A 12586-nucleotide genomic window follows, 5' to 3' on the forward strand; every position below is an offset into this window, starting at 1 on the left:
CAGAGAGTTGGCTTGGGGTTTTTCTTACGCGGTGTTTGAGTTGTTTTGGAAAATATTTAAATAATGCTGATTTTTGTGTGCCTTTTGCTAAGCCGGGTGCATGGTCATCGTGTATTCACCTGTACCTTTTGCAAGGGCAGTGTATCGTGTGTGTTGTGGAAGCCTATCTGTGGCCTAGAAGAGTGCTAGTAGACACTGTGATGGTGAGTCCGTGACGTTTCCAAATGCTACGGCCCTAAGGACAAGGTTGGACCCTTGTATTGTGGTGTCCAGACTGTTCACTAAGTGATTAACTTACAGCTATGTAAGGAGAGATGTCTGGGCACTGAGTGAAGTGCTGGGGAGGGGAACGGAGCTGAAAATGCTAGGAAAAGTCTAATCATATTTCTGCATCAGAATGGTTAATTAAAGCTACTCAGCCCAACGTGCTTTTTTTTTAAGCCCTTTTATGGGAGTATGTACATGGTACTACTTAATTTTATTATCGCTTGCTCTATTATAGTGTGTAAATGGCAACTACTGTTGTTAAAGTTATGAAGTGCTTCTTACTACAGCCTCATTTTTCACTAATGCCATAGTGTTATTTCCATTTATATTCTCAAAGGGTTTCCAGGGCATAGGGATCTTCTAGGCATGCGGTCTGGGCAAACGTACTTGCTTCTCCTTGTTTCCTGTTGTCAGCAGTTTGTAAACTATGGGAGCCTGAAAAAAACAGGGGCTTCCGCCAACACTTCCCCGAAGTGAATAGAATCTCCTGAGGCAAAGCGTGGCAATTAAACACAGTAAAATGAAGTTCTTAACCCAAAATAGTTGTTATTTCAATAGGCAAAAGAGGAGAGGGGGAAAAAGAAAACTATTCCCATGCTGTGGCTAGCTTGCTTAAGCGTGAAGACCCTTTGGTCTGATTGTCATTTTTTGCTCTGATCTGTTTCTCTTACCAAAAACAGTCTTTGTGCAGCTGCAGAAGTATTTTCAATTAACTCATAATTTAAAAAGAGAGCTACTGCAAGTTTTTCCTTACGGTCAAGTCCATTTCCCTGGTTGCTTGAGTATTTTCAGGGATTCATATGAAAGCTTCAGTCCGAGCAAAGGGAAAAAATGTATTCCTGAGAGCACATTTGCGAAATAGTAATCACAAGCAGCATTGGTGAGAATGGGAGCAAAATTCATGTTCAGAATGCACTCCCTCTTATTAAACATGGCTTTAGATAGGTGGACTGTTAACTATATTCAATATAAATATTTTCTTGGGCATTTGCCACACTATATTTGCTGCTAGAAGGTTTTTTGTGAATTTGTTTTAGAAAAATACATGTAAAACTGTAAAATACATGCAAAAATCCTGTGGTTGTGATTATTTTCCAAGTAAATAAGCAAGGATTTAAAAAGAAAGGGAAAAGAAAATCTTAAAAGGCTGTCCCAGTGCAAAGAGAAAAAGTAGCCTGTAAACCTCAGGCAACTTGACACCTCACTCAAGAGAGCCATCTTCACTCAAAATATATACATTTTACAACTGCATTTTCGTAAAGAAGCTTCTTGGCTTTAACTTTGTATCGCCATGCTAATTTTAAGAAAAATCCTACAATATTAGTGCCACTGACAAAGTAATAGAACTGGAATAGGTATTCTTCTCTTTTTAAAGACTTTCACATCGTTGACATGCTTCCCTCTTTTGGGCCAGGGACAAAGAGAGGTTTGGCTGAGGTGATGCAAATAAATAGACATTTCAACATCTTACAGAGTTTGGTTTGCCTTTTGGAAGCCTTTCCAACCTGTAGTCTTTCTCAAAAATACACTAACTGAATATTTGTTTAATTTAGGGACGAGGGGGAGGTATTCTATTAGTGGAAGCTTTTCTTGAAGTATTTTCACTCAAATGCAAGTTATCTTGACTGGGAAATATCTGATTATGTCAGAGTTGCAGCAGCGTAGCCTGCTGGTACCATGTTTTCAGTTACATTTTTATAATATATAGTCATAATCATCCGTTGCTTGATGTGATCTGCCTTAGTCTTTGAATTGCTTAGCGAACATTAGATCTGTTTTATCTTCAAGTTTGTATTCTGCAGAATTGCTGAAGTTAACTTTGACCACCAGCTGGAGAAAGCTTTTTCTCTTGCCAGTAAGTAGTCACGAGATGTTTTGAGATCTGGGTTTCTAGATCTTTTGCTGTGACACAATGGGATCTCTCACCATCAGCCTCCACAGATGCATTCCAGCCAGTAACTGGGTGAAAGGCAGTGATGAAACGGAGCCCGAGCGGTGTTCAGCAGGGGCAGTATTGCCCGTTGGCATCGTTGGGACCTCATGGTAAACTAGTAAAGTCCAAGTAAGTGGACACAAGGCTAAAAAGAAAACGCAAGTCACTCAAGGCGTGCAGATGGTGGCACTGCCAGCTTTCTTGGCTTCTGCTCTGCACTGATGACTGGGGATGCTTTTTGCAGCTCTTAAAATCTTCCAGTCACGTGAGGTAGCCTGCTTGGCTCTTATTTCGGATAAATCAGTGCAGGAGATATGGGCCCTTTGTCAGAGGAGTCTCCCACTCGCTGTCAACACCACTTCCCACCACATAGGCCTTGCTTTGGCCAGACTGTTTCGTTGTGTTTTACTCTGTTCTCTTTCCACACACATCCATAATATCCTACTACGTTTTCCCTCTCAAGAAGTCAAAAAGCCCACTGTCTTTTTCTGATTCTTAAAGGCACCTCTCTCTGAAACCTTCCGTAGGCACTTGAGAAATTGCTTCCAGCGATGGCCTAGTGACTTGGTTTTCTCTCCCATGGCATTATAGGATACATGTAGCTTACAGAGTAGAGGGTTGTTGTTTTACACAAACCTTCCATTAAGTTTAGAAAATCCAGATTATTCACAATTCTTGGCAGGCCATCGTCGTTTTTACCAATTTTTCCTTGGAAATTAGAATAATTCAAAACATCATTTCAGTCTTATTTAAACCATATGTTTAAATAAGTCAGTCGTCATTCCTTGAAGTATTTTGATTGGCAAAGCTGTAATTCCTCAAGGAATGCTTTTGTTTAAATCTGAGAACTTTCAAGTTACATGAAATTATTAGATTTCCATTCTTCGTAATTAGGACTTCTTTAAAGTTTGGAAATTAGTGCCACAGCAAAAACAAGATTTTTGCCCAGCTTAATTCATTGATTCCTTTTCTTTTTTTTTTCTGCTGTCCTGACTTTGGCATTTGGGAAACTCCTGCACAGATAAGCCACTCAGGACAGCAGGAATTAGCAGGAATATTTAAAAAAGCTTTTTCTGCTGAAGTGCTCTATTACATTCTTGGGAAACACTGATCACTGCATTTCTTGGTGTGCATGTACCCACGGCTGTGTGAGCTCTTTGTTTTTGAAGGTTGTCTTCGGTAGCACTGTGCATTAGGGAGTGCAAGGTAGAGATGATAACTGATGATACAGGCATTTGCTTAATGTTACCTTTCCTTTCTAATGGTACAGGGAGGCTTGTTCCAAAAATGGCTGGAAGAGCTACATATCATCCGTCAGATGCCTAATTGATAGTCAAGGAAAGCTAGAAAAAGAGCAGCTCAGTACAAATTGCCTGTAATGCAATTTCTTTTTAAGCATGGAAGCCTGTTTCACTGTTTGTCGGTCGCAGTTTTGCAATAGAGCTGTGATAGTTACAGATGAAGAGCAACTTCTGACTATTCCTGAGGCGTCATTTTGCTTCTAGCAAATGATGGATGCATAAGCAAATGCAGGACCTGCTTACCAAGATTCTCCCAAATAGCTGGTGGCAAGGAGTGCTGATTTTCGTTATTTTAGGAGAATTAGCACCAATTCGTAACTGGAGAGCTGGAAGATGGTAGCATGAAGCAGGTGAGTTAACAACAGTGACATTTGTCCATGCAGAGCTCTTTTCTCCTCTTTTTAACCTACTGGCTCTCACTTCAAGCAGACTGGACAGACAGCGTGTGCGACCACTCCGTTCTGCCCTGCTGTGCCTATGCAGTTAATTTTATGTCAGGAGAGGGAATTACAGGGATGTAAAGGAAGGCAGCCCGAGCCATTGGACCATGAGCTAGAATAGAAACAGTAATGATTATCACTGACCCAAACAGGAAAGTCTCTGTTCTTCCATGTTGGTGGTTGCTGCTGCTGGGTTTATACAATGCCCACAAGTAAGTTTAGACATGAGAGAGGTTTTGCCCTTGACAACTTGTAGGGCTCGGAGGCATAACGATGAACAAAGATGTTGGAGAAATTGGCTTTAACACCTCTGAGGATTCCTAGAAAACAGTAAAAAGGAAATGTCAGGAGACTGCGCTGGGTTTGCAGGCTTTTTTTTCCTTAACTACATATATTCAGATATTGATCAGTGGAATAAGGTTATTGAGCAGCTGGGAACACCCTGTCCAGAATTTATGAAGAAACTACAGCCAACAGTACGGAACTACGTTGAGAACCGACCCAAGTATGCTGGCCTCACCTTCCCCAAACTCTTCCCAGACTCGCTCTTCCCAGCGGACTCAGAGCACAACAAACTCAAAGGTATGTGGTTCACATGTGACTGCAACAAACTCAAAGGTATGTGGTTCACATGTGACTGCTGCAGTGCAGCGAAGGGTTCTCAATTTTTCTTCTCTCTCTTTGCATACTCATTTAACAGTATTAGTTTAAGCGTTTATTCAGTGCTCAATCAATAAAGCAAAAAAAGTCACTTTGAAAGGGGAGTCCGGGGCTTGGGAAAACACAAGGATTGCAGCTTCTTGCAGGTTCTCACTTGAACCAGGAAGATACGAGAGGAAAAGGTGAGTAATACTTGTAATGAGTGGTTGTCCTTGTGAAAATGGTCACGAGTAGTCTCCTTATCAACACCCTCAGCCAAAACGCTCTTGATATTGGCAGGATTTAGTAGCTGTCCCAGGTGGACCTGTTGTTTTGAAAAATCTTGTAGCTCAATTCTGATGCATAAAGTCCAGCGCTATCTTAATTGCTGTGGGACTAGATATACCGTTCTCCATTATATGCTGTGAGACGTATGCGAGGATTTTTACTATACGTTGAAGCTGTGATTAACTTGACCAGGACATTGACTTTTATTTGGAAGCAGTGATTAATGTGTGTGTTAAGTATAGAAAGGATTTCTGATCACAGCTGTGGAACCTCGACAAACTTGTGTGTCAGTTTGATACCACATAAGTATTTTGCATTGCCTATTAGGGTGACACAGAGTGTTTCTGAGTTGCTGCAATTTGCATGTCATGTCACCCAGAATACGCTCTCGGTTACTGAGTGTGTTTTATAGCGAGGCTGAGCTCTGAGAGCCAAGTAAAAGGTCTGAGCAAATGCTTTTGGATACGGAACTGGCTAGTGGAATTATACTGGATCGGGAACTAATGAGCAGCAATGATGCTCAAACTGTGTTCTGCTCTTCGGTGCAGAATGTACACGCTTTCGAGCACATGGAATACCAGTTCTTAAGACAGAGTCACAGAACAAGGAAAAAATGCTTTAAAAAACTGCTTTTGCACTGTAAATCTTCCCATGCCTCTCACTTAAATATTTCAATACATAACATTAACAACTTGCTTTAATATTTCTTTTGCTTACCTGTGTCTGAAATATATAATAATATTTAATAATATTTATCTTTTAACTTTAGATTTTTTCACTACTGCATGAGGCTAGGTGAATTAGACAAGGAAGAGCTTGGATACATTGTTAGACCCTCTTGATACATTGTTAGACCCTCTTGACAGTAAAAAAGGAATATGGGTAATGAAAGGATCAGTTTGAACGCCACAATAGGTTATATTATCAGGTAAAATAACTCAATGTCACATCACAGAATGCGAAGTATATATATAGCCCAGTGCATTTTTGTAGGGCTGGATAGTGCCTCCCATTAATTTCCACTTCATAGTGTGAGAGAAGCAGGACTTGGGCTGCTCTGTGGTATGTTTTACGTGGTGCTGAGTTGGACACCAGCATTATGGCTTGGTTGTTTCTGGTACATGACTCTGTGTATGCTGCATTGCAGCCTGCAAGGGCGAAGGTGCCAAGGAGCTTACCAAGAAATAAAGTGTCTTCTGGATGCCGTGTTGCAAGGAATGCCCTCACAGTAGCCCCGTTCTCTGCCATACGGGGTCTGCTTTCAAAGATCTTTAAAATCTTTGTCCCACTGAGAGAATACTTGGTAGCTAGCTTGGCCAGTAGTGACCATAACATTGTTGAGGATTTGACAAGCCTCCAAAATTTTATCCCTAGAACTTCAGTTGCTTTTCTAGGGGAGCCTAGAAGTGTGGATCCTGAGTAGATCTTGGAGTGGAGCAGAGATCCAAAATGCAGTTTTGTTAGGGCTGCTGAGAAGCGAGCAGCCATGAGCTGAGACCTGAGCATGCTTGATCCCAAAGGGGAATTCCATGTCCCTTGCTTAGACGGCCCGTGTGCTTTTTCCTCCTGTCAAAGTGATGTAGTTGGCAGTAGGGAGGAGGACATTGTACCATGTGTTGATTCCAGACACTTCTACCTCTAATGAATTGCCTTAGGGAATGTTTCACAGGGAGTTGGGTTAAAAACAATGAAAATATCCCACGCTTCAAAAGGTGGAAGTAAAACCTAGGTACGTTTTACCTAGGACTAAGCTAGATATGAGAGACTTCCACAGCCCACAGACTAGTTTGGAGGTCTCTTAAAGGATTGTGTTTATTGTTATTTTCTTAACCCAAGAAACCTTCCTTGGGAGGTAGTGATTTTCTGCACTAATAGTGTGGTTTTCTGATTTCCTTGCTCTAGCCAGCCAAGCCAGGGACCTTCTATCGAAGATGCTAGTCATTGATCCGGCCAAGCGGATATCGGTAGATGAAGCCTTACAGCATCCATACATTAATGTCTGGTACGACCCAGCAGAAGTGGAGGCGGTAAGTGAGACTTGACTCTTGGTTGCAGATTGTAAAATGCAGATATGATTCAGAGCTTCCCACTGCTTTACAGCGGCTTGATACCAAGTATGCCATAAAGAAACCATAGTGTTATGACTGTAGCGGTCTTGGGATTTATCTAAACGAGGACTGTAGGGACAGGACACACTTTTTTTCCCAGATCATTAATAGATAGAAAAAGCAGAAACCCTTTCAGGGGCATGAAATTACTCTTTACTATTTCTAGACAACATGCCAGTGACATGCAGAAAAGCTGTGGAATCCAGTAGCTCACCTGTGTTTTTTCTCCTTGTGTAATGCAGTCTGACAAAAGATATTTTCTTTCTCTATAAACCTGTCCTTGTGAAAAACAGCCAGCATTATTTCTCATGTTTATGGTCTAGAATATATGTGGAGAGAAGAAGAGTCGAACAAAACAATATAAAATCCTGAGCTCCAGACTTGAGAAAAACCTTGGTGGAACATAAATTCTTTCTTAAAATGGGGCAAGGAATAAATGGTTTACTGGATCATGGTTTAGTGCTCGGTGTCCTAAAGACTGCATGGAAAAGGCAATGAAGTTTATCTTATCCTTCTGTTGTGCTCCAGGGACCTACCCAGGCACTGTAATGAGGCAGGGACTGGCTGGTGATGGCAGGAATTTATGCGGCCCTATAGGTAGGAGAAGTTGGACTAGGTGATCTCCAGAAGTTGCTTTCAGCTTCAGCTGTTCAGTGATTCTGTTCTATGGTATGCTGCAATATGTAAAGGTATATAGGTGTGCAAGTTCCCCATAATATTAACAAGTAATAAAAAGCCAATGTAATTGTGATATTAAAACTTGGTTTTGGTTGACCTTTCTCTTAGAAAAAGAATAACCTGCAGTTAGCCTGACAAGTGATATTTGCCCACTCACCCAGAGGATACTTCATTCCTTCCTACCTTCTTTCCCGTCTGGGTAGTGCGAGAAAGAGAAATAAAATCATCCTGAAAGATGAGGAATTTTATACTTATACTTTATATTTTTTATACTTTTTTATACTTATACCTTTTTTATATACTTTATACTTTTCTGCCAATTAAGTTCTTATTCCATTCCTTGCAATGCTGAATGATATGATGACATGTGCCAAAAATCATAAAACTCAAGGAACAAGTATAATGAATTGTTGCTAGTGTCGGTTGTTGTTGTTATTTTGATGTTGTTTTCCTGTGAAAGTAGTGCTTTCCTGTGAAACTAGTGTAGTTTCAGGAACTTGGGGTGTATTTCTTCAGTGTTTCTTCTGAAGTACTGCATGTCAAGGTGGTTTGTGCCGTTGTTAGCTTCTCTTGACTTAGTGCATCAAAAAACATAAGTGGACCAATTTGGGGTCCAGAGAAATATTTTGGGTCCTTTCAGGATAAAAAAGAAAAAGTAAGAGCATTAGGGAGGAGGAAAGGTTGGTGTATGTAAATTCTGCACTTGTCAGAAATAAATCAGTGCTATTTAGAGAGAGACTGCAATCCAATGTATCTTCCATTTTAAAAGGGAAACAAGTTGAGTACACAAAACCTTACAAAACTTCAATTGCACAGTCTTATTGGAGTGTGTTACCTAAGAGGCCTTTATAGGGTTTGGTTCTTCTGTCTAGAGAGCCTTTCATTTCTATGTCCGCTTTTCTCTCTGAAAGTTTATGTATCAATCTGAAATACAACCATGTGGTATATTGCTCTAATCCCTGACATAAGATTGTTTATTCCCCAACGTGCCTCTTGCAAATTGTGTTCTATTGTCGGATACTTTTCTTATATTTCTGTATTTCCACGCATTTTCGTAATTGGAAAAAGAAGGAAGTATTTTTGAAAGCTTATGAGCTATGATCTTCTTCCAGGAGTCTAATTATTCTCTCCCTAGTTTATATTTTTAGATAATTTTTAGATTTTTTTTAGACTAGGTCTCAGGGATATTACTCTCTTCCCTTGATACGTAGTTCCTGCACCACTTTCCTTGGATTTTAGAACACTCGTGATGGAAGTTGCGAACACAAAGAACAACCACAGTAAGTGGGGAACATGACAGTGACTGTTGATCCAATTCTGATTTCTGTCCTAATGAAGGCGCATTTTCAAGGTAGATCTTTTCAAATGTGTCTGTAATTACAGTTGGTGTTGAACGTAGTGTCCTTATCTTCTTAAAATGTCCAAGATCAGGGGTCTGTCTGTGGTTCAGGAAACCTAGGTTCAAGTTGGGATTGTAGCGCAGAGCTCCCATATGATGTAGAGCAAAATACGTCCTTCCTCTGGATCATGATTATAAAATAGGGATGATAATTACTGTCTTTCCTTGCCAGAAGATTGGGCTGGAATCTTAATGGGCCCAATAAAGCTCTCAAATGCCCACAGTAATTAGGTTTAGTCTAGTCATCTCTGATCTCATACCACCATAGATACCCATACAAACTGGGTGCCACATGTTATCAAATCACATTCCATGCATTTTTCCTGTTGCCACCTTTCATTACTGGGGAGATGACTATGGAAGGTGCAAGGCAGTGGAAAACCAAACTGTCACTGCTGACCTAGTACCTCAAAGAGCAGAGCAAGTCCTGTGAGAAAGAAGCAGCGCCTTTAAAAGTGCAGCCATAAAAAGGCTGACATTGACCCAGTTTGTGGTTTGCATCTTTGCCTGATTTATAGCTTTCTAGAGACACTGTGTTCTTTCCACCCACCTCGTTCTTTGCACAGTTGTCGTGTAGCTAAGAGTGCTTTCCCCATCTGTCTTAGCTTCTAAGTTTTCTCCTCCAAAATGTGCTATGTCTTGCCTATACCACGCTATAGATTTGTACTAATACCTTAAAGAACTCCGTCAGCAGTGACCTGCTGCTGAAGTGCTGAGATGCTGTTCCTCTGTGGTGTGGAGCTCCTTCTCTCTGGATAGCAGCTGCCTCTAAAAAAGAGGCGAGGTCAGGCCGTGGGCAGTGCAACTGAAATAGGAGAACATGGGGTGAATAAATATTCATTGTATTTTGTCCAAGTCGTACGAGTTACTAAGGGAGCTTGGCCTGCTTACTGCTCTTTATTTGTCAGATCTCATTTTCAAAGGGAAAGTTAATCTGGAGGCCCTTTGTTCACTGGTAACAGTTCACTAATTTCTGAATTGCCGTCTGCTCATGCTGACACACCTGCAGTGGCTAGCTGTGAATCATTTACTAATTATTTTCTGGAGAAAGCTTCTCTCAGCACTCAGCTGGATTTCATTTGCTTCTTGAGTCAGGTGTTCTCTAGTGCAGTTCATCCCTCTTTGTCCTCTGCATTACCTTGCTGAAGGAACAGTAAGTTTCTCTAAAGGATTCGTGGGAGATGTGTGACCCTACACTGGTAAGAAAGCTTCCCTTGTGCTGTTACCTTTCATGTTTGAACTTGCAGCTCCTGGCTGAACACTTGACATCAGATGGGCTGTTGGTTGCTTCAAGGCAGCAAGGAAGCAGTACATGATGAACTTCACTGATGGGGGTGACAATATTGATCTAGTGCTTAAGCCATGAAGTAACTTGTTATGTCTTGTTTCCTGGTAGAATTTGAATGCAGCATGTCATTTTTGACTATTTTAGGAGATTTGTGTTAATGTTGATGTGTGCTATCAAACAACTGCACCGCCACATTTCATCAGTGATTCTTTGCAGTGGATCCAAACAAGTAGATCCTAACTCTGTTGTTCAGCCCACTCCATTTGGGAGAGTGGAAGTGAAGTTCAAGTCTACCATTCTACCTCTGTTCTGCAGATGCTAGGTTCCTTTGGTTCCTAGGTAGGAACCAAAATACTGCCCTAGTTGAAATTAACCTTTGGAAGAGCACCCTGAACTTCTTGTGCTGCTAGTCTGCGTTAGTTTTGTCCACAGACAAAACAGCACAGTTTGCGAAGCTAACAAAAACATTGATGGGAAAGGTAAATATGTAGCCTGATCCCACCCTTGGACTGAATACAGTTGAGAATTACTCCCAGGTGGTCTCAACGTTTGTGACTACATATCTTCAGCTGTGGTTGAGGGCCAGCTTTTAGCAAGGAAGGCCAAAAAGCTAGGCAAGACTCCTGCCTGAAGGAGCTGGTTCGCACCAGTTGGCCACTTGTGAATTATTCGTGAGCATGATCAGAATCCGTGTTCATTGTCGGAACTGGCTGACAAATGCTGTATGCAGACATAGAGCCGCTTAAGGATTTCGTATCAACTTCTGGAGAGGGCACTGTTACTGTTTTTTTATTCTCAGTTCATGATTAAGTTGCCTGAGCACACAAGATCTTGCTTGTGCTCCCAGAGATGGAATATTTCCTGCTGGAGGACGAGTTTCTGTGCATGAATAGATGTAACGCTTTATCTTTCCAACCAGTTCTGCAAACCTGCATAATAGCAAGGTGATAGAAACAGAGTGGGAAGATGTGTAGCACAGTAGCCATTCTTATTCCAACTCAAGTATTTATAGCATTTGCTCAATTCTTGTCTGCCTCTATTCTCTGATATTTTAATTATTAGGAGACTGGTCCATTCTAACCCTCTGCTGTATCAGCTACTTCATAAACCAGACAAGGAATTTTCCATTTGTTTGCTCTGGGTATTTGGGTTTACTCTTGTTTTTCATTCTCTTTGCTCGTTTTACAATTAAATTTAGAAGTGTCATTTTTAATGTATAGATCTTTAACATGTCAAGCATTGACAACTTTCGTGAAGCATTTAGCCCCTGCAGTTTTTAACCCAACATCAACAAGGTTCCTCTGAGAACCAAGCTTTAAAAACAAATTCAAGTGAAACATATTTGTCTCTGGCAGATGAAAAACTCCACACTTTGATTCTCTCTTGCCAGGATTGTGACCTGAATTCAAGAATTTCCCTCTGTGTGCAGTGAACAGGAGGATCAGAACTTGTCTCCCAGGCTGAGGAGCATGTTAGGGAATCTTCACGGATGCTAAGGTGTTCTTCATCTTCCCTCTCATCATTTACACGAGGCAGTCTATTGCACTGGGTGATGACCTGGCTCTTAGATTTCAAGTAATAGCTCTGTCGCTCCCGAGCAAAGGGAGAGCAGAAGCTGAAAACCAGGTTTTACCTTCAGGCCGTGTCAGAGAGACACCAGTACCAGTGGATTTTGCTTTGCCTTCTCCCAAGCTGGCCCTCTCTCTTCTAGATGGGCACCTCACCCTGCTAGATTGGCCTCTCTTTTGAGGACTAGGAACCTCACCTGTGGCCTGTGAAGAGGCCAGAGGGGCTGCACTGGCCAAGAAGGGAATTCTGCTGCTTCCTTGGGCCAAGTTTGCCAAGGACAGTCTTGGGCATTAGTGAGTCCTCCGTCAGAGCTTGTGCCAGGGTAGCCTTTAATGGCCTCCCTATGTCTGTCCAGTGCAAGCGTGCTGCTCCACAGGCTTCTGTGCTGAGGGCAGAGACCTGGGAGACAGTAACAGAGCTGCTTACCTCTCCTGGGAGAACTCTTGCAAATGTTGAATGTGTAGGATGAGTTCTGGCCAAAGCCAACTAAAACAAAACAGAAGAAAAATCATTACTTGAATGTGCTCAAAAAGTTGGCAATAACTGGTTCTGCCAGCAGTCCTTCACTGGAGAGCTTTTAGTGATAAAAGGAGGGTGATAATTTGGAAATTAGGGTATTAATCTGAGATTGGAAAAAAAAAAAAAAAAAAAAAAAAAAAAAAAAAAAAAAAAAAAA

At 41.3% G+C, this 12586-nt stretch overlaps 1 protein-coding gene across 13 annotated transcripts in view; it reads left to right on the top strand.

Annotated features, from left to right (window-relative positions):
* The window catches only part of MAPK10 (mitogen-activated protein kinase 10), a 133096-nt gene that overhangs the window by 102939 nt on the left and 17571 nt on the right, over positions 1-12586 (top strand). For all 13 annotated transcript variants that reach the window (XM_026041326.1, XM_026041324.1, XM_026041322.1 and 10 more), the window contains 2 exons: positions 4341-4523; positions 6771-6895. In XM_026041326.1, coding sequence (XP_025897111.1) covers positions 4341-4523; positions 6771-6895 — 308 coding nt within the window. The remainder of the gene's footprint in view (positions 1-4340; positions 4524-6770; positions 6896-12586) is intronic.

This window comes from Nothoprocta perdicaria, unplaced genomic scaffold (genome assembly GCF_003342845.1).
Source record: "Nothoprocta perdicaria isolate Ctin4 unplaced genomic scaffold, notPer1 scaffold_281, whole genome shotgun sequence".
Classification (NCBI taxonomy): Eukaryota; Metazoa; Chordata; class Aves; order Tinamiformes; family Tinamidae; genus Nothoprocta; species Nothoprocta perdicaria.